The sequence below is a fragment of the Chlorocebus sabaeus genome, chromosome 25 (assembly GCF_047675955.1).
Source record: "Chlorocebus sabaeus isolate Y175 chromosome 25, mChlSab1.0.hap1, whole genome shotgun sequence".
NCBI lineage: Eukaryota > Metazoa > Chordata > Mammalia > Primates > Cercopithecidae > Chlorocebus > Chlorocebus sabaeus.
This window is the reverse complement of record NC_132928.1, coordinates 49,505,465-49,527,072: the sequence shown is the minus strand read 5'-3', so window position 1 is coordinate 49,527,072 and position 21,608 is coordinate 49,505,465. Positions and strand designations below refer to the sequence as shown.

Here is a 21,608-nt window from a genome sequence, read left to right as displayed (position 1 = left end):
GCTCTGGGCATGCTGAAAGCTAAATAAAAAGCACATCACTGGCTCTCTCTTTCTTGGATTGGTCAATTGGCCCTTTCTGCAGTAGTTGCTCCAACTGCTCTAAACACAGTGAGTGACTGGAGCCAAAAAGAGAGAGCTCAGCAAAGTCATCCCATCCACACTCTGCTTGGTAGGACCACACTAAAAGCACAGTTTCATGCTGCTAGCTCTGGTGAGGAGACAGCTGCAGGTTTGGGAGGTGCACCAAGCAATCCTTTGCTTAGGGAGGCAGAGCACAGGTGAACAGAGGAAGGACAGCCCCACTCTCATCTGTTGCCCACCGAGAGGCAAGAATCACACCAACTTTCCCACTTGAGGACTGTGTTCGGCCAAACAAGCAGGTTCAGGGCTGCGGGATTCCAGAAGTTGCTCTGAGCTTGCAATCAGACCTCAAACCCCAGATCCCTCAGCTCTGGATCGCTGCCCTCATTCTTCACAATGTAAATTTTGTACAGTTAAAAAGAAATGAAGTCTCGTTTCCTGGAAAAAAAAAAAAAAAAAGAAAAAAAAGGACCCACCCATCCTTATTTATTGCCATGTGACTTTGGAAAACAGAAGCTGGTGCGTTTGTTTGTATATGCCTCCTGTGTGTTGGCATGAGATGTGTATGGTAAAATTATGTAAAATAAATACAGAAATTCTTTAGATGCTGATGTGTCTTGCTTTTCATTTGGTTTGCTGGAAGTTTTTTCTCTTGACGTAAATAGAATAAAAACTGAAACCAAATATACAACTCTGAATGCCAGAACTAGAACCACTCAATAAAGGATTGATTAGAGGAAGTTCCCTGGTTTTTCTAATAGTCATTACCTGGGCACAATCCTCTGCCCCTAGACTTAGGCAATGAGCAGTACAAATGTTGACCATATAACTTTTAGTTCCTGTTTGTTCAGTGGCATTTTATTTTTAATTTGAGAGAGTCTTGCTCTGTTGCCCAGGCTGGAGTGCAGTGGTGGGATTTATAGCTCACTGCAGCCTGAAACTCCTGGGTTCAAGTGATTTTCGTGCCTCAGCCTCCAGAGTAGGTGGGATTACAGGCATGCGCCACCATGCCCGGCTAATTTTTTGTGTTTTTAGTAGATATGGGGTTTCGCCATGTTGGCCAGGCTGGTCTCGAACTCCTGACCTCAAGTGATCCGCCCACCTGGGCCTCCCAAAGTGCTGGAATTACAGGTGTGAGCCACTGTGCCCAGTCTGTCCAGTAGCATTTTAAAAGTCCTTCACATGCATACGCTTTTTCTTTCTAGAGAAAGTATATGCAAGTGTCTATATTTACAGAGGGACAGAAACACCTCCTCAGAGTCATCAGGGCTCCTGGACAAACATTTTCTAGGAGAATCTCCATTTCGGTTTTTTTCTCTTCAGGAGGCTTCATTAGTGTGCAGACCCTAAGTTTAGCTGGACTGGAAAAAGCAACAGACTTTTTCATTACATTAAAAAAAAAAAAAAAAGTCATAGCATTTCTTTACAGCTGGGATTCCACTGTGGAAAAACTACAGTGTGCTTCTTTTCCCCATTAGTCATTAGTTTTGTTTGGCTGAAGACAAGATCCAAAGCAGCGGCATTGTCCAATATGGTAGCTACTAGCCACACGTGGCTATTTAAATTTAAATTACTATTAAATAAAACTAAAAGTTTAGTTCCTTACACTACACACATTTTAGGTGCTCAATAGTTACTGTATTTGGATAACACTGATATAAAACAGTTCTATCATTGCAGATGGCTCTATTGGACGGTGCTGATAGAGTCTCATTAGGGAGAGTGGGCAAGGAAATCTCATTCATCACATGTTTAGCTACTAGTTATCCTGGAATACTTGGTGAAATATTCTGACTCCTTAGACAGTGGCAGTGCCAACTTCTCTGCCACCTTACTGTATGTGTGGCATTTCCCCCTCCCCCTTTGTTTTTTCTCCTTTCCTGGACAGAGAAAACTTGAAAACAAAACAAAACAAAAAGCATTACATAGAACAATTTACTTAGGTACAAAGCAGGAGGTTGGGCTCCGGACCTCTGAGTTCTCTAATGCTGCCACCGGCTTGTTGGGACTTAACCTAAGTTCTAGAATTGCTTTGCGCCCTAAAGTCTACCCACTTAAACCGGAAAGTTAGTACCTCCCAGGCAGAATGCCCAGTGAGATTCTTGGAGGGATTAAAGGTCTTTTAGTGGAGACCCAAAGCTCTGCTATCAAGGAGAGTCATGATCCTTTGCCAAAATCATCTCCCATGGTAAGTGCTTTATTAGGCTGAGAAAGGCAAGAGATCTTACTGGGTTATATACCAAGAAAGGGTGGAGAAGATGAGAAGTTCAAATGGGAGTGAAGATATTGGTAGGGGAATACAGAAAGTGCTGTACATAAAGGTCTTTTTTTCTTCACTAGCCCAGCCTCGGGTGGTGGTTAGGGAAATTCACAATGTGGCTAGGAAAGGCTCTGTTGCTACTAAACTTGGTTACTCATTCCTGAGGCACTGGTAATGGGCATGAGAATTTTGGCTAGTTTATGCAGTATATACCATGTTTTTGGGTAGCCTAACTTGTCTTCCATTCTCAGCCCCTCATCACCAGCCTATGTTGCATCTTTGTTTTCAACACACTATCAACTGTTTTGAGTATAGCAGGTTTATTGGACCGCTTCCACTTTATCCTGTAGTGTACATAGCTTCCACCACAATGCTAACCTAGTAATAATTTTTCGGGATTATAAAATGTGTGCAGCTCACAAAGGAGAGAAGATTTGGTCCCCCCTACAACAACCCCCTTATTTTGGTTGGGTCACTGGAGACCGGATCCTGAGCAGTCTGATTTTCTTTCTGACAATGGTTTTCCAAAAAGACAGCTCCTTAAAGAATAAAGGAAAGATATCACTAGCCAGAAAGAAGTAAGCAAGACTCACTCAGGAGTACAAATGGAAGCTCTGCAGTCAGTGTTCTATTGCTTTCCTGTCCTTTCCCCTTGGGCCCAGGATTCTACTCAACTAAAATCACAAAAGGAAAAAAAGAAATGAAAGGCAAATCAGTGTGTTGCACATTTTAACCGATGGCTAAACTGGAAGTAACATATTGAGAGGTGATCCTCAATGTATCTGTATGTATTTCCTTATATTTGATATGTGAGACACAGTTTAAAAATTGTCCTTTACAGTCTGAAAGCGTGTCCTTTGCCACACTTGCTTAGAAAAATGGTATTTCGTTTTTATCATTCAGAATTCCTGGTGCCTTTCTTCATAAAGTCCCTTTGCCTGGCTGTGCAGGGAGTACTCACCAAGCTCAGTATGGATGATTATTTGGCTCATGACTGCCACAGGGAAGTAAATAGTTCAGTCACTACTGTGGAGAAGTACTGAGTTAGAAGGGAGAAAAAAAAATCGATGTTTATAAAATGGGGCCAGATCATTAGGAAAAGGGAAATTTTATTATCATCCTTCTAAAAGGAGTAATAAAAATAAACCATCCAAAACTATTAAATAAAGTTCTTTTAAATGATCAGCTTCTGCCCGGGGAGAGTATATCACATCCTTTCAGAGAAAGCAGGCATGGGCTTTTGCATGTAACATCGGCCCTTTCCATCTTTTAATTCATTTTCATCTGTCATTTTTGCCATTGTGATCTCAGGATTTTCCTTTAGAACCCTTTCTTTTTGGTGATTTTTCCATTGGCCATCTCCAAAAACACAAAAATTGAATTTAGGTATTACATACAAACTGGTATGTTATTCTATAACTAAACTGGGCAAGTTACAGGGTGTCCCTGAACTGGTCAGAGCTCACAAGGCTCAGAGAGGCTGAGCTGCCTCTAGAATTGTAGGAGAGGCTTTTAAAAAAAATTTAATGATTTATCTTTCTATTGCTTGCCAACCCTGAACCAGGATCTCCTGTTGGTTGGGAGGGGTTGGGGATTTGGGAAAGGCTGGGAATTACTTTCTGAAAGATAAAATATAGACCCAAAAAAAGTGGTCTTGGCACACACTTGGAGTTGGAAACAAGCAGTTAAAAAAAAGCGAGACCATTAAAATGGTAAACAGATTTCAACAGATGGCTTCTGCACAGCAATGGAGAGCCCAGGCAAGGACTTTGGGGTTAAATCTCATATTTTAGTCACCTGGGACTAGTTTATTATTTCAGAAAAACAAACATCCATAAAGTTGATAGCTCCCTCCCCTACTCTGAAGTGGAATCCTTGAAGGGTGCCTCCTCACTGGCCAGCTGCCTGCAGATAGTGACCCAGGGAATTGAAAGTCACTTTTTCGACACCTGTCAACTGCAGGGCTTAAAGCTGGAGAAATACAATAACCAAGAAACTATATTACTGGTGGGCCAGAACTTCTATACTCAGTATGTGTGTGCTGGCTTTAAAAAAAATCATTTTAACATTTAATGCTCCTCAATTAAAGTGATTCCCTGGAGTGGATGCCAAGCTTCATTTAGAATGCGCATTAACCACTTTCTGTATCGGTAGTTAAAGGCACTGAGGGATTTAAACAGCAATCCACAAGTCTGTTCAGTCAAGGTTTGGTGGAATAAAGCAGATTATAAACAATAATATGTGTCTTTCTATTTTTTTTTTTTTTTTTTTGGAAGGGTTCCAAACTCACAAACGGAGCTAAAGTGCTATAAACATATCCAGGACTAAGCTTTGGGCTCCACAAATGTACTCCATGAAAGCCATGGGCACAGGAAGTGCCACTTTTTATCTTGCATGTGTGCATGAGCATGTACTTTAAAAGAGCCTTTTATTACACAAAGTGTCCATCAACTGAACTTACCTTCTAAATATTAAAATGGAAACCGGGATTGCTACACAAGTGAGAGGAAAAATAAATCCTGCCTGTAGTGCTGATGATGAATTTGTGGCTGCTGCTTAGCACAGTCCATTGGAAGTCACCTGTCGACTCCTTAATGCCCTCACAGTCCCACATGTTCAGCCACTGCATCCAGCAGCATTAGGTTCAAATGGCGACTTTCCCACCTCTGAGAGAAACCCACCCTGATTGCCCAGAGCTCCACCATGAGACAAGTGCATCCTGTCGGGCAGCTCCTCCCCTGGTTTTTAACTTCGGTGTTCTATTGTTTAGGAATAAAATCAGCAAAAGATTCTGTCATGCATAGAAACCGGTCTGTAACTTGTGAACACTCTGACCTGGTTTTTAGGACCAGGAATACAAAGGAAGGAACAGTGTCCCCAGAAGTGATTCCAGTACATACATCCCATAAGACAGTGAAAAATGTGAAATAATTACCAGTGAAAAATGTGAAATAATTACACTTGTTTTGTAATTGTGCTAAGAAAAAGTGATACAACAAAACACACGAAAGAAAATCTTGAAGAATTCAAGTATAAAAGCAAAATATAGGTCAAGTATCCCTAATCTTAAAATCGAAATCATAAATGCTCTAAAACCCAAAACTTTTTCAGCACTTACATATCAAAGGAAATTCTCATTGAAGCATTTTGAATTTTGGTCTTTTGGATTAGGGATGTTCAACTGGTATGTATATAATGCAAACATTTCAAAATTAAAAAATAAAAACACCAAAAAAACCAGAAATCAAGCATTTTGCATAAGGAATAGTCTCCCTAGACTAAGAAATAAGCTGTGAATTCCCAATAACTATACGTGATTCATGCGAAGTGATCCATACGAAAATCATGACAGGAATATTTCAAGGACAAGTGAATAAAGATTAGGTTAAATAGCTTTACCTGTTCAGTCCTCTAGAGTAACGTCAATTAACGCATATTTGAAAACTGACCATACTTGGTGCATAATAAACACTGGCTGACAAGCATAAGAAGGAAGCATATTTTTTCTTGAGTCTGATAATCACTATACTTTAATCCAACATCTCTCTGGTGAAGAAACTGTGAATGATTACTAAAGTAATTAAAGATACTCAAGGTAAGGTTCCAATAATAATAACAACTTTTCAAATCACATGGTTATGAAAGACGGTATTAAGTTTTTTATTTTTTATTTTTTTTTAAGAGACGGAGTCTTACTCTGTTATCCAGGCTGGAGTGCAGTGGCGCGATCTTGCCTCATTGTGACCTCCGCCTCCCGAGTTCAAGTGATTCTCCTGCCTTAGCTTCCCAAGTAGCTGGGACTACAGGCATGCACCACCACGCCCAGCTAGTTTTTGTATTTTCTGGTAGAGATGGGGTTTCACTATATGTTGGTCAGGCTGGTCTCAAGCTCCCGACCTCAGGTGATCCACCTGCCTCAGCCTCCCAAAGTACTGGAATTATAGGCATAAGCCACCAAGCCTGGCCAACATTAAGGTCTTTATGGTGTAAAACGAAAGCTCAATGTGTATATACAAAATCCACCAAGAGGCCTGATAATGCACCTCTGAATATGGCTGCTTTTGTTTTTGCTTTTGCTTATCCTGATAACATAGTTCTGAGACACTTTTGGACTTGATAGGAAAGGCTTGGATAATCACTCTGATTTTGAATAAATAAGATCATGTGCCCAAGCGTGGTAGCTCTTGCCTGTAATCCCAGCACTTTGGGAGGCTGAGCCAGGCAGATCATCTAAGACCAGGAGTTCTAGATCAGCCTGGGCAATATAGGGAGACTGTCTCTACAAAAGAAAAAAAGAAATTAGTTGAGCCTCGTGGTATGCACCTGTGGTCCCAGCTACTTGGGAGGCTGCAGTGGGAGGACTGCTTGAGCCAGGGAAGTCAAGGCTGCAGTGAGCTATAATGGTGCCACTGCACTCCAGCCTGGATGACAAGAGCGAGACCCTGACTCAAAAATACGAAAAAACCCAAAAAACGGTGTAACTGTTATTTCATTGAAGCTAAGATATAACTAATTGTAAGAAACATAAATTTATGTATCACTAAGAAAAAAGTGCTGGCAATTGAACTACAATATGCCATTGTTTATAAAAGCCATCCAATTTTGGGTATGTTTAAATGTGAACTGCACTCCAGCCAGGGCGACAGAGTGAGACCTTGTCTCAAAAAAAAAAGTGAAAATAGGTGCATCTCAGATCAAATATAATATTGTAACTATGATGAAAACATTTGACTCAAATCACCTAAGGAACTGGGATTTGAAATTCACTCATAAATATTTAAACTCACTTTCATTACTAAATTGTAGCTGATGTGTTACATACTTATTCTATGATAAATATTTATTTATGAAGGGGAATTTTTAAGGGCTTGAAGTTTGATAAAAGCTTTCATGTTCAACTGAAGCATATATTTGTCTGGACGCTAAACTCTTCTGCAAACCAAGCTCAGCTCTGCTACAGTCTCACACATTATTCATTAATCGCAGAGATGCTGTAGTGTACATGGAATAATAACCCATAGCCAAGTAGTTAAACCTGGCAGGACGCTAAGAAATACCTATTTAATAGAAAGGTTCACTGGATTATAGCAACCTTTTAGCTGGAAAATGCTGAAACATTAAGAAAAGATATACTAGATACAATTCCAGATATTATACTTTGGTTGTTACCCTTCTACCTGACAAGAATAAGAGATAATATGTGGCCAGTTGGCTGACTTCTTACATCTTTATTAGAAACATAGTTGTAATAGGTTTAAAAGATTTAGTTAGTTCCTGATTGTTAATTCACTACTTTCTATGAGACTTTTCAAGATATCTCATGTAGTATCTTGAGATATCATACAATTAATTCTAAATATACATAATACTGAGAAAAGGGAAGGCCATGGGCCTAGAACAGTGTTTTAAGGCACAGGGAGATGATCTATAGATTATTATTATTATTATTATTGTTATTTTTTTTTTTTTTTTGAGACGGAGTCTCGCTCTGTCGCCCAGGCTGGAGTGCAGTGGCGCAATCTCGGCTCACTGCAAGCTCCGCCTCCCGGGTTCACGCCATTCTCCTGCCTCAGCCTCCCAAGTAGCTGGGACTACAGGCGCCTGCCACCGCGCCCGGCTAATTTTTTCTATTTTTTGTAGAGACGGGGTTTCACCATGGTCTCGATCTCCTGACCTTGTGATCCGCCCGCCTCGGCCTCCCAAAGTGCTGGGATTACAGGCGTGAGCCACCGCGCCCGGCCTGATCTATAGATTATTATATGATAGCAAGGTTTCTGAAAATTCAGATACTCATGAATAAAGAATAGAGATTTTGGAAATTGGCTTTAGAATGTATTTGAAAATGTTAAGTTGATGGCTGTTTTTAGTGACAGTTTTGAATATAAATTTGAAACCTTTAAAATAAAAGATAAGTTATATTCTATGCTTAAAAACAAATCTATACAGTTTCAGATGTGCAAAACAGGTAATAAAAAACTTGTCTAAGAAATATCAAGTTTGAATTGCAAAAGAGAGATGAAAAAAGCAGTTCCTTAATAGCTTCTTGCTCAAATACCCTGTAAATTAAAAATGAATAAATGGTTTTTGATTTGCTAATGTCTTAAAAATGCACAAAGTAATATCAATTAAAAACTGCATGCATCATCCTGGTGACTTCACTATAACTAATATATGTTTCTTAAAACATATATGTTTCTTAAACATATATTAGTGTGGAATGTGAAAGACGTAAGCTAAACAGCAGGTTGCGGTGTAGCTAGGATTGTGGTGAAAGAACAGACAATGAAGAGAAAGCTCTACTAGAATTACAGCATTTCAGTATGTACTAATATGCATATCACTTCCACAGATTAATTAAATTATTTCAAAAATGAATCATCTTGGTGAATGATTTTGGTTTATATCTCAGAAAATAAGAAGATAGAAAAATCACAAAATAAACAGCACTAATATGCCTCATTTCTGTTATAGAGGGGCTTGTTCCAAAGAACAGGTTAGCTCACGGTAATGAAAATCTTCTTCACCGTTGAGAACTATACTAAGCAAGTTTATTACTCATCATTTTAATAGTAATACCTGTTAGAAAAATTATCTTTTAAGTGGTTATCTTTACATCTCAGTTCATTTTTTATTTCATTTCTCTTACTATGACAACTATTTACTTTCCTTATATAATAGTAAAAGTCAGTGAATTCCCCAGATGGAGCTTTTGGAGCTTACAGGGGAAAATGTTGGGAGCCAGTTTCAAGAGTAGCATACCTGGATGGGCGCAGTGGCTCACACCTGTAATCTCAGCACTTTAAGAGGCCTGAAAACTGCTTGCAGCCAGGAGTTTGAGACCACCCTGAGCAACATAGGGAGACCCTATATGTACAGAAGATACAAAAATAAGTGGGGTATGGTGGCACGCATCTGTAGTCCCAGCTATCTCAGCTACACAGGAGGCTGAGGTGGGAGGATCCCTTGAGCCCATGAGGTTGAGGTTGTAGTGAACCATGATAACACCACTGCACTTCAGCCTGGGTGACAGAGCAAGACCCTGTCTCAAAAAAAAAAAAAGAAAAAAAAGGGGGCATACTGGTCTATCCTTTAAATTAAAATGATAGCATACTTGTCTACGTTTTTAATAAAAAACAAAAGCTCTTCTGGTATCCAGAAGTAACTTCACAATAACATATTAGATAGACCCAAATAGACCTAACAGTTCGGATCTAAGTTTTTTTTTTTTTTTCATACAGAGACTGCTGCTACATATGGCATGGTCATTATAGCCAATTAAAAGAGCCCTAAAGAAATTCCTTTCCTGTTTAGTGAAGGTGAGTTTAAGGAATCTGAAGTAACCCTGATGAATCCTCCAGAATCTGTTTCAATCCTAGAGTGAAAACAAAGTATTATTCTAAAATGCCCCAGGGTTTTGAGATTTTCAGTAAATCTGGTTGTTCTGACTTCTACACCCCTTATGTGACAAAACTCTGCTTTCTCCTTTGCTTTCTCTTTCTTAACACCCCTCTTCTTTCCTATCTTCCCAATTCTGTCTGCCAAAAGAATAGACATTTTAGCTGCCTATTCAGACCAGGTGTACAAAATGCTACAAAAGATCATTTGATCTCTACCATGTTGGGATCTCATGAAACTTTCCCTAATGGTTACATTTGCTTCTGTATGTTTTTTAGAAAAGCAGCCATGTTTAATATTGTGAAATATGATCTGTCTCCTATTCTGCCCACCCTCTAAAGCAGTGATAAATTTCAGAGCATGCTCAGCAGAATTGGATTATATTATGCACAGTACACATGTTCATCACCAAAACTGTACTGCCTAGAATGTATGCAAGAAGAATGAATTGCTGAGGCTTCAAAATCCCAGTTCCACAGAACTGATTTTATTAGCCAATACATACCAAAGATGGGCAGAAAAAGAAGTATTATTTTTGTAGTTTTCTTTCATAATGGAAACCTTATGCTATTACAGACTGTGGTTTTCCAGTCTTTTGATTAAGCCTTGCCAGTTGTGTGCCGCTGCAACACCAAAGAAACTGTTTTGCAGCCTGTCACCTCCTCCGGCAGGCAGCCATCCTGGTCTCGGAGAGTGGGGTCAGCACCAGACTGGAGCAGCAGCTCTACAATATCCAGAAACTCACAGGCAGAGGCTGAAAGGAAAATCGACAAACATGAAAACCAGTTTACCACGAGACAGAGAAACTCTTCTACTCCAGCAGTAAAGGAAAGTGCTGAGCAATAAGGAATACTGAACCATGAGCAATGTTACAGTGGCTGAAGGATGATCAGGCCTGGTAATGAGAACTGTGGTATTATGCTAGATTTTCAAGCCTTAGGAAAATCAAATTTACCTTTTTGGTTGTCTAGAAACACACACACAAACAAATAGGTATTCTAAATTGTGAGACTTTTGGGCTCTAGTCTTTAAGAATGGGATTAAGGAAAAGAATAAAAAATAGTATTTAAGTATCTATTTTACTTTGATCTTTATTTCAGAATAATGATACATGTGCAGGATATGTCAAAAGGCTAAAAATACTGTAAATGTCAAATAAAATGTTTTGTTTTTGAAGAGGGGATAAGTGGGTAAGTAACTGAACTTTACAATTTGTAAATTAAAAAAAAAAAGAAAGCTGGCCCAGTAATCAGACCATTCCTCTACAGGAACTTTAAAAAAAAAAAAAAAGGGCACCAATGGGTGTCACTGATAAGCTCAAGTTCAAGGTATAGGAAGGGGAAAAAAGGGTGTAGAGATATCCCCAAAATGGACAAACAGACCAGAAGCTTAGAACAGAGAGTGATCTATTCTGCACACATACGAAAACTTAATTCATGACAAAGCTGGCAGATCAGTGGGGAAATCAAGACCTAATGATTAGATGGTGTTGACACAACTGGACTCACTAAAGGCAAAAAGAGGTACCAGATGAAACATAAATGGCAATAAACATATAAAAAGAGCATTCCACATTATCAGGGAAATGAAAATTAAAACCGGGAGATACCATTTCATACCCACTAGATTGGTGAAAATTAACTTTGACAATGCCAAGCACTGATACGGAATGGAGCAAGAAACCCCTTTAGATGTCAGAGTGTACACCGGTGTTGCTACTTTAGACAACATTAGAGCATTACAGGTTAAACCTAAACACACATATACCCTCCAACCCAGCAATTCTACTTCTAGTTATATACTTTCGCACATGTTCTCCAGGAGATATCTGCAAGCATGTACACAGCAGCACTGTTCGCAATAGATCCCAAATGTAAATAGCCCAAATGCTCATTAATGGTAACATGTAAATAAAGTATCAATCACGTGTACAATGAAATCCTATAGAACACTGGAAACTAATGAACTATGGCTTCATACAACATGGGTTTATATAGAAAACATAATGTTGAAGGGAAAAAAACAAGTGAGAAGAATACATATGATATGATTTCATTTAAACAAAATTTTGAAAACAGGTAAAACTAGAATATTATTCAGACATACAAATATGTGCTGAAACTACAAAGGAAATCATTAATATAAAATTTTGGATAGTTGTAATCTCTCAAAGATTACCACTAGGGAAGGCCATATGATTTGACAGGCATGCACAGAAGGCTCAAAGATATTTGTGATGTTGTATTTCTTAAGCTAAGTAGTGGGTCAATTTTTAAAAGCTATGTTTAAATTCTTCATATACATTTTATATACTCTTGTGTAGCATGATTATCACACAACACAGTGTGTGGGGTTTTTTGTTGTTGTTGTTTGTTTGTTTTAAGAGAAAGAAAGGGTATGGAGCTGAATTTCACGGACTTTTTTCTGAGACAGGGTCTGGCTCTGTCTCCCAACCTGGAGTGCAGTGGCGAGATCATGGCTCCCTGCAGCCTTGACCTTCTGGGCTCAAGGAAATCCTCCCACCTCAGCTTCCTGAGCAGTTAGGTATGTGCTACCATGCTTGGCTCTCACTTTGGGAGTCTCAGTTTGTTGCCCAGGCTGGTCTCAAACTACTGGGCTCAGGCAATTCTCTCGCCTTGGCTTCCCAAAATGCTGGGATTACAGGCATACACCACTGCACCTGGCCCTATAGCCCTTTTATTGAGCACATACTGTACCAGTCCTGTCAGGAATACAGGTAAGATTTCTGCTCCTGAGAATGGATTGTAAATATGTAAATAACCAATTCTAACACAATAGAATGAGTAAGTACTGTGGCAGAAATATATACACTGCAAAGGCAGGGAGGAAGGAGGAGACTGAAGGATCAAAAACACTACAAATGGGTAGTAAGATGTAAGATGAGCTTTGAAGGATCGAGCAAAATTCCTGAGAAGGAAAGGCATTGCAGAATGTGAAAACACCACTAGCAGAGGCATGACAAGGTATGCTGTTAGAACTGTCTCTGCTTGCTCAGGGAAGCAGTACAAAGAGTTGAAAGTACAGAGGTTGGATTGAAGTCAAATTATCTAGGGCCTTGAATCGGTCACACTAAGAAGTTTGGGTTTTATCAAGTGATCCACAGGCATTTATGAGGAGTGGAGTGGCATAATTTGGCAAGCACTGATCTGATTTCTGTCCCTATAGTTTTGTCTTTTCCAGAAACAGAAATCATATAGTATATAGTTTTTATATCTGGTCTCTTTCACTTTGCATGTTGCTTTTGCGATCCATCCACACTGCTTCAAGTATCAGTTCTTTCCTTTTGATTGCTGAGTAGTATTCTACTGTATATGGATGTATGCAGTCATCTGGGCTGCTTCCAATTTTTGGCATTATGAACAGGGATCTTATGAACACTTGGGTAATCTTATGGGTAAATAGGAGAATTGCCGAGTCATATGGCAAGTCAATGTTTAACTTTCCAAGAAACTACCAAACTTTTCTAAAGTTTTCATTCACACCAATAAGTATAAATTCCAGTTGCTTTGCAGCCTTACCAGCACTTTACTATTATTAAAAATATTTTTTAGCCATTCTAGTTAGGTCTATGGTGGCTTTCGTGATTTCTAATTTGTACTTCCCTAATGTCTAATGATGAACACTTCTCATGTGCTTATTTGCCAACTGTCTTTGGTGATTTATCTGTTCAAATCTTTTGTTCATTTATTAATAAGGTTGTCATTTTCTTGTAAGAGGTCTTTATATGTTGTGGATACAAAGTTTTTTTTTCTCAAATATATGTTTTATAAATATTTTCTCCCAGCATGTGGCTTGTCATTTTTCTTAAGAGTATCTTGAAGAGCGGAAGTTTTTAACTTTGATAAAGTGCAATTTATTTTTCTTTTATGGTTTGCGCTTTTTGCGTTCCATCTGAAAACACTGCCTACACCAAGATCACAAAAATATTCTTCTAGTTCTTTATCATTATTCCTCTTATGTATACATCTAAGATCTTACTTTCCCAGTTAATTTTTGAGTAGGCTTCAGGCTCACCTTTTTGTTTTGTTTTGCATTTGGATGTCCAATTGTTACAACTCTATATATTGAAAAGGCTATTCTTCTCTCCACTGAATTTTATGTTGGCATTTTTGTCAAAAATCAGCTGACCATTTAAGATTGGATCTATTTCTAGGTTATCTATCATGTTCCTTTGATCTACATACCTGTTCTTATACCAATACAACATTGCCTTGATTTCTGTACTTTATAGTTAAGTCCTGAAACCAGTGTGGGGCCTCCAACTTCATTCTTTTTCAAAGTTGTTTTGATTATTCTAGGTCCTTTGCTTTTCCATATAAATTTTAGAATCAACTTAGAAGTTTTTACAAAGATCCTGCTGGGATTCTGATTGGGACCCCGCTGAATCTATGGATCAATTTGGAAAGAATGGACAGCTTAACAATACTGAGTCTTTTGATCCATGAACATTGGTATCTCTTTCCATTTAAATTTTCCTTAATTTCAATAATATTTAGGAATTCTACACATACAAATCTTACACTTATTTTGTTTGATGTATCCCTAAGAATTTCATGTTTTTGAGGCTACTGCAAATAATATCTTTTAAAAATTCAATTTACTGTAAGCATAAAGTAAAACAATTAAGATTTGTATACTAGCCTCAGTGTTTTTGAATTTTAATTTTCAATTGTTCATTACTAGAATACAGGAAAACTCTTCATTTATATATATTGATTTTATGTCCTATGAACTTGGTGAACTCACTTATTCTAGTTTTTTTTTTTTTTAATAGATTCTTGGGGTCTTATACACAGATGGACACATCACCTATGAAAAAAGGAAGTTTTATTTCTTCTTTTTAAATCTACATGGCTTTCATTTCTTTTACTTGCCTTAATGCATTGCTAGGACTTTCAATACAATGTTGGATCAAAGTGGAGAGAGTGGGTATCTTTGTCGTCCACAGTCTTAAAGGGAAATCATTCAGCCTTTCATCATCAAGGATGATATTAACTGTCGATTTTCTCAGGCTAAAGAAATTCCCCACTATTTCCTATTTCTACTTTGCTGTGAGTTTTTGTTGTTGTTGTAATCATGAAGGGAAGTTGAATTTTGTTAGCCTTTTCTACATAAATTGATCTAATCACGTTTTGTTTTTTTGATCTGTTGATATGGTGAAATACTATGGTTCTCAATTGCCAAACCAACCTTGCATTCCTAGGATAAACACACTTGCACAAAATTTATTAATCTTTTTGTGTTTACTAGGTTCAATTTGCTAACATCTTATTAAACATTTTTGCATCAATGTTCATAAGGAATATTGGCTTGTAGTTTTCTTTTCCTCTAAGGTCTTTGTCTGGATTTGGTTATCAGGGTAATTCTGGCTTCACAGAATGAGTTGGGCAGTGCTCCCTCTTCTTCTATTTTCTCGAAACATTTGTGTGTAGAATTTTTTTTTTTTTTTTTTTTTTTTTGAGACAGTCTCTCACTCTTTTGCCCAGGCTGGAGTGCAGTGGCGCAAATGGCATGACCTCAGCTCACTGCAAACTCTACCTCTCAGGTTCAAGCAATTTTCCTGCCTCAGCCTCCCAAGTAGCTGAGATTACAGGCGCCCACCACATTGGCCAGGCTATTCTCAAACTCCTGACTTCAGGTGATCTGCCTGCCTCAGCCTCTCAGAGTGCTGGGATTATAGGTGTGAGCCACTGTGCCCAGCCAATTTCATCTTTAAACACTCAGTAGAATTCACCAGGGAAGTAATCAAGGCCTGGAAATCTTGTTGTGGGAAACTTTTTAGCTACAAATTCAATCTCTTTAATAAATATAGGGCTATCGAGATTTTCTATTTTTTATTTTTGTTTTTTTAAGATGGGGTCAGGTTATGTTGCCCTGGCTAGAATGCAGTGGCTATTCACAAGCATGATCATAGTGCAGTGCAGCTTTGAACTCCTGGCTCCAAGTGATCCTCTTCCCCAAGCCTCCCAAGTAGCTGGGACTAAAGGCGTGCACTTCTATTTCTTTCTTTCTTTTTTTTTTTGAGATGGAGTCTGGCTCTGTTGCCCAGGCTGGCATGCAGTGGCACGATCTTGGCTCACTGCAATCTCTGCCACCCGGGTTCAAGTGATTCTCCTGCTTCAGGCTCCTGAGTAGCTGGGATTACAGGTGTGTACCACCACACCTGACTAATTTTTGTATATGTACTAGAGACAGGATTTTACCATATTGGCCAGGCTGACCTCAAACTCCTGACCTCAGGTGATCTGCCTGCCCCAGCCTCCCAAAGTGCTTGGATCACAGGTGTGAGCCACCATGCCTGGCTTTCTATTTCCTTTTCAGAAAACTTTGGTAGTTTGTGTTTTTAAAAAAATTTGTCCTGGTCAGGTGCGGTGGCTCATGCCTGTAATCCTAGCAGTAGCACTTTGGCAGGCCGAGGCAGGCGGACTGCCTGAAGTCAGGAGTTTGAGACCAGCCTGGGCAACATGGCAAAACCCTGTCTGTACTAAACATACAAAAATTAGCTGGGCATGGTGACACATTCCTGTAATCCCAGCTACTTGGGAGGCTGAGGCAGGAGAATTGCTTGAACCTGGGAGGTGGAGCCTGCAGTGTGAGTAGGTTGAGATTGCACCACTGCACTGCAGCCTAGGTGACTGAGTGAGACCCTGTCTCAAAAATAGTAATAATAATAGTAATAATAATAATTTGTCCATTTCATCGGTACAAAATTGTGTGTAATGTTTCCTTATTTGCTTTATAATATCGTTAGGATATGTACTGATATCCTTTCATTCCTGAAATTGGTAATTTGTTTTTTTCTTTTTTTTGGTGTCACATCTCACTTTGTTCCTTAGGCTGGAGTGCGATGGCACCATCACAACTCACTGCATCCCGGAACTCCTGGGCATGAGTGATCCTCCTGCCTCAGCCTCCTGAGTAGCTGGGACTTACAGGCTCAAACAACTATGCCTGGCATGTTAAATTTTTTTTTTTGTAGAGATGGGGTCTTGCTATGTTGCCCAGGCTGGTCTTGAACTCCTAGTCTCAAGTGATCCTTCCGCACTGGTCTCCCAAAGTGCTGGGATTACAGGTGTGAGCCACAGCAACCAGCCTGTTTCTTCTCTTTTTTTCCTTCCTTGGTCTGGCTAGAGAACTATTATAAACAACCAGTTTTTGATTTCACTGATTTTCTGTTTTCTGGTTCTCTATTTCAATGATTTCTGCTCTGATCTTTCTTATCGTTTCACACTTACTTTGGGCTTAATTTGCCCTTCTTTATTTGAGGTAGAAGCTTGGATCACTGATATGAATTCTTCTTTTTCTAATAATAGTATTTAATTTCCTTTAAAGCACTGGTTTAGCTGCATCCCACATTTTTTTTTTTTTTTTTTTTTTGAGGTGGAGTCTTGTTCCGTTGCCCAGGCTGGAGTGCAGTGGTGCAATCTTGGCTCCCTGCAACCTCCGCCTCCCTGGTTTAAGCGATTCTCCTGCCTCAGCCTCCTGTGCATCCCACAAATTTTGACAGGAGTGTTTTCATTTTCATTCAGTTCAAAATATTTCATATAGGCATAACTTATTTTATTGTGCTTCACTTTACTGTGCATCACAGATACTGCCTTTTTCTTTTTTTCAAATTAAAGATTTGTGGCAACATTATATTAAGCAAGTCTATCAGTGCCATTTTCCCAACAGCATTTGTTCATTTTGTGTCTCTGTGTCACACTGTGGAGGTTGCAGGGAGCCAAGATTACACCACTGCACTCCAGCCTGGGCAACGGAACAAGACTGTGGGGATTCTCACAATATTTCAAACTTTTCATTATTATTTCTGTTGCAAGGATCTATGATAAATGATCTTTGATGTTACTATTGTAATTGTTTTGGGGTGCCATGAACTGCACTCATATAATATGAACTTCATAGACTAATGTTGTATGTGTTCTGACAGTACTATGGAGTAGCCAATCCCCCATCTATCCCTCTCCTTGGGTCTCCCTATTCCCTGAGACACAATATTATTGAAATTAGGCCAATTGATAACCCTACAATGAACTCCAAGTGTTCAAGTAAAAGGAAGAGTCACACATCTCTCATTTTCAATCAAAAGCTAGAAATGATTAAGCTTAGCGATGAAGGCATGTCAAAACCCAACATGGGCTAGGCTTTTGTGCCAGTCAGCCAACTTGTGAATGCCAAGTGAAAGTTCTTGAAGAAAATTAAAGCACTATTCCGGCAAACACACAAATGATAGGAAAGCAAAACAGCCTTATTGCTGATTTAGAAAAAGTCTGAGTGGTATGGGTAGAAGATCAAACCAGCCACAACATCCGCTGAAGCCAAAGTCTAATCCACAGCAAGGCTCCAGCTCTTTAATTCTATGAAGACTGAAAGAGATGAAGAAACTGCAGAAGAAAAGTTAGGAGTTGGCAGAGGCTGACTCATGAGGCTGAAGGAAAGTTGTCCCCATAAAATAAAAGTGCAAGGTAAAGCAGTAAGTGCTGATGCAGAAGTGGCAGCAAGTTATCCAGAAGATCTAAGATAAAGATAATTGATAAGGATGGCTATACTACACAACAGATTTTCTTTTCTTCTTTTCTTTTTTATTAGACAGAGTTTCACTCTGTTGCCCAGGTTGGAGTGCAGTGGCGCGATCTTGGCTCATTGCAACCTCTGCCTCCTGGGCTCAGCGATTCTTGTACCCTCAGCCTCCCGAGTAGCTGGGATTACAGGCCATGTGCCACCATGACTGGCTAATTTTTGTATTTTTGATAGAGACGGGGTTTCACCATGTTGGCCAGGCTGGTCCCAAAATCCTGACCTCAAGTGATCCGCCCACCTGGGCCTCCCAAAGTGCTGGGATTACAGGCATGAGCCACTGTGTCCAGCCAACAGATTTTCAATGTAGATGAACCAGCCTCATATTGGAAAAAGATGCCATCTAGGATTTTCATAACTAGAAAGGAGAAAACAATGCCTGTCTTCAAAGAACAGGTGAACTCTTGGCCAGGCGCAGAGGCTCATGCCTGTAATCCCAGCACTTTGGGAGGCTGAGGCGGGCGGATCACAAGGTCAGGAGATTGAGACTATCCTGGCTAACACCGTGAAACTCCATCTCTCCTAAAAATGCAAAAAATTAGCTGGGCATGGTGGCAAGAACCTGTAGTCCCAGCTACTTGGGAGGCTGAGGCAGGAGAACAGCTTGAACTCTGGAGGTTGCAGTGAGCCAAGACTGCACCACTGCACTCCAGCCTGGGCAACAGAGCGAGACGCCATCACTAAATAAATAAATAAATAAATAAATAAATAAATAAATAAATAAAAGAACAGGTGAACTCTCTTGTTAGGGGCTAATGCAACTGGTTACTTTAGGTTGAAGACAATGCTCATAAACCATTCCAAAAATCCTAGGGCCCTTAAGAATTATGCTAAATCTACTCTGCCTATACTCTATAAATGCAACAACAAGGCCTGGATGATGGCATATCTGTTTACAACATGGTTTACTAAATATTTTAAGCCCACTGTTGAGACCTACTACTCAGGAAAACAGATTCCTTTCAAAATATTACTGCTCATTGATAATGCACCTATTCACCCAAGAGCTCTGATGAAGGTGTACACAGATGAATGTCAGCAGCTGAACTGGGTTTGGGTTTGCTGTTGTGACAGATAAGTTCAGTGCATCATTGCCTTCAAACTCCTCCAGTGATAGGATGCTGCTACCTTATGCTTAGTGTGGGGCTAGGGTGCTAGGGTTCCCCCCACACAATGTTGTTGCTCCACCCTCAGCTTTCAGCAGTCTCTGCGTGTCCGTACCACAGAGGAAGTCTCTCTCTCTCTCCATTCTTGTCCCTCCTCCATCAATGGACTACTTTTGCTTATTACTCAGGGCTCGGCTCATGGCAGGAGTAAGATGGAGTTCTTTGTCCTTCTGGGCTGGTCTCACTCTTAGGCAGGACCTCAGGAATCGTGATTTCTCATTGTTTCTACACACCCCTCCCCCACATGTCAGCCAAACTCTGCGGTGTGTGTGTATGTGGTGTTGGTAGTGGTGGGTGTCTTGGGTGGGAGAGACTTTCCTGCCCTGCCTTCAGTGGTGGGGGAATCTCTGCTTTATATCACTGCAGAGTCCTAAGTTCTGGGCTTTCCTGTCCCTCCCTGAAGGCAGATTTTGCTTTTACTCTAACTTTAAAAGCAGTAGATATCTACTCGAGCCCAGAAGCAGCAGCAGGGGAGGCCAGAAAGGCTTTCAGCTCCTCCTCTACGGCTTAGGGATTTGGCTTTGAATGAAATAAGAGTTTAGCATTGTACAACACGGTGGCTATAGTTGATAATAATTTACTGTATTCTTGAAAATTGTTCAGAGTAATTTTAAGTGTTCTCACCACAAAAAATGGTAAGTATGTCAGGCAATGCATCTATTAATCACCTCGATTCAGCCATTCCACAATGTATAAATATTTTAAAATATCATGTTTTGAAACATATATAAGGTTTATGTGTCAAAAATTTAATTAATTAAAAAAGAAGGATACAGGGAAGTGGAAATGTTTCATGCCTGTGTGCCACTGAAGAGGTTTTCTCTCTTCTAAAGAAATTTCTCTCATGAGCACCCGGTTAATGAAAAAGAATGCAACTGAGGACTCCTTTTGGGTCTCAGGCTCCCAGTTACTCTAAAATGTCATACTAGCTCACTTTAACAATTTGCTCATCTTAGCTGTTTTCTTCCTACCTATTTTTATGGTGGCTGCCTCTTCTTCAGGTGTTCTGCCAAAGGTGAAACAGTTTGTGTGTCTTATAGGGGCTTGTCACTCTTTGAATTCAGTTTATTTGGCTGCCATGAAACCTCTGCTGTCTGATGTGTTCACAAAAAGTTATGATTTTGTAGACTATCTTTTTCTTTTGTTAAGGTGAGAATGAAGTTCTCTTGCAGTTTACTACATCTTAATAGTGGAAGCAGAACTCCCCAGGGGTTTGTTTTAAATGATTTAGCAGTGATATTTCTTCTTTTGCTCACAAACGGTACTTAGGTAAAAATAAAGTAGTTTCTCTGGTTCCCTTGACCATCTTTTCTCTTTGGGTGGGTGCTTCCAGCTCAGAGTTTCATGGTTATGTGCTGTGAAGTGTGCACAGAGCCGACAGCCAAAACCCGGTTGTGATAGGTACTTGGGATAGATTTTGTGATCCTTTACGTTACTTATCCTGATAAGCTTAGGCACCAAACTCTAATCCATAACCACATAAGCTCAGAGGTGCTTCTAAGTGAACCAAAGTAGAGGGTAGATTTTTTTCTGAGCTAAAATCAGACCATTTATGAACCCTATCTCTGCCTTCAGTGTTGTGGGGTTTCTTAGAAGGCTACCAAGGTATAGATATTAATATTTGATGAATGGAGAATAGGAGAAAATGCAGAGGGAGGCAAGAATTGCCTATTCCAACCCCAGGGTCACTGCTGATTGGCTGAGATCATAGTTTTGGGTAGCTCCTGAGACTCAAGAGCTATTCTCTGCATCTTGAGGGATGCCACAGACAGGGAGGAAGAGACGGTATGATCTTTACCAAGGCCGAGGATTCAAGAGAGTGTTTAGGATTATAGTATCTTTTTGAGAATTTAAAATTGCCTCCCAAAATAATTTTATTATTATCATTTTTTGAGATGGAGTCTCTTGTCACCCAGGCTGGAGTGCAATGGCACGATCTTGGCTCACTGCAACCTCTGCCTCCTGGGTTCGAGTGATTCTCCTGCTTCAGCCTCCTGAGTAGCTGGGATTATAGGCGTCCACCACCAAGCCCAACTAATTGTTTTTGAATTCTTTTAGTAGAGATGGGGTTTCACCATGTTGGCCAGGCTGGTCTCAAACTCCTGACC

At 39.7% G+C, this 21,608-nt stretch overlaps 1 protein-coding gene across 1 annotated transcript in view; it reads right to left on the bottom strand.

The window, feature by feature from the left end:
• Nucleotides 1-10,201: 10,201 nt before the first annotated feature.
• The window catches only part of ACBD6 (acyl-CoA binding domain containing 6), a 205,527-nt gene continuing 194,120 nt past the window's right edge, over nucleotides 10,202-21,608 (bottom strand). Inside the window, exon 8 of the mRNA XM_007989309.3 lies at nucleotides 10,202-10,490. Coding sequence (XP_007987500.2) covers nucleotides 10,336-10,490 — 155 coding nt within the window. The 3' untranslated portion in view covers nucleotides 10,202-10,335. The remainder of the gene's footprint in view (nucleotides 10,491-21,608) is intronic.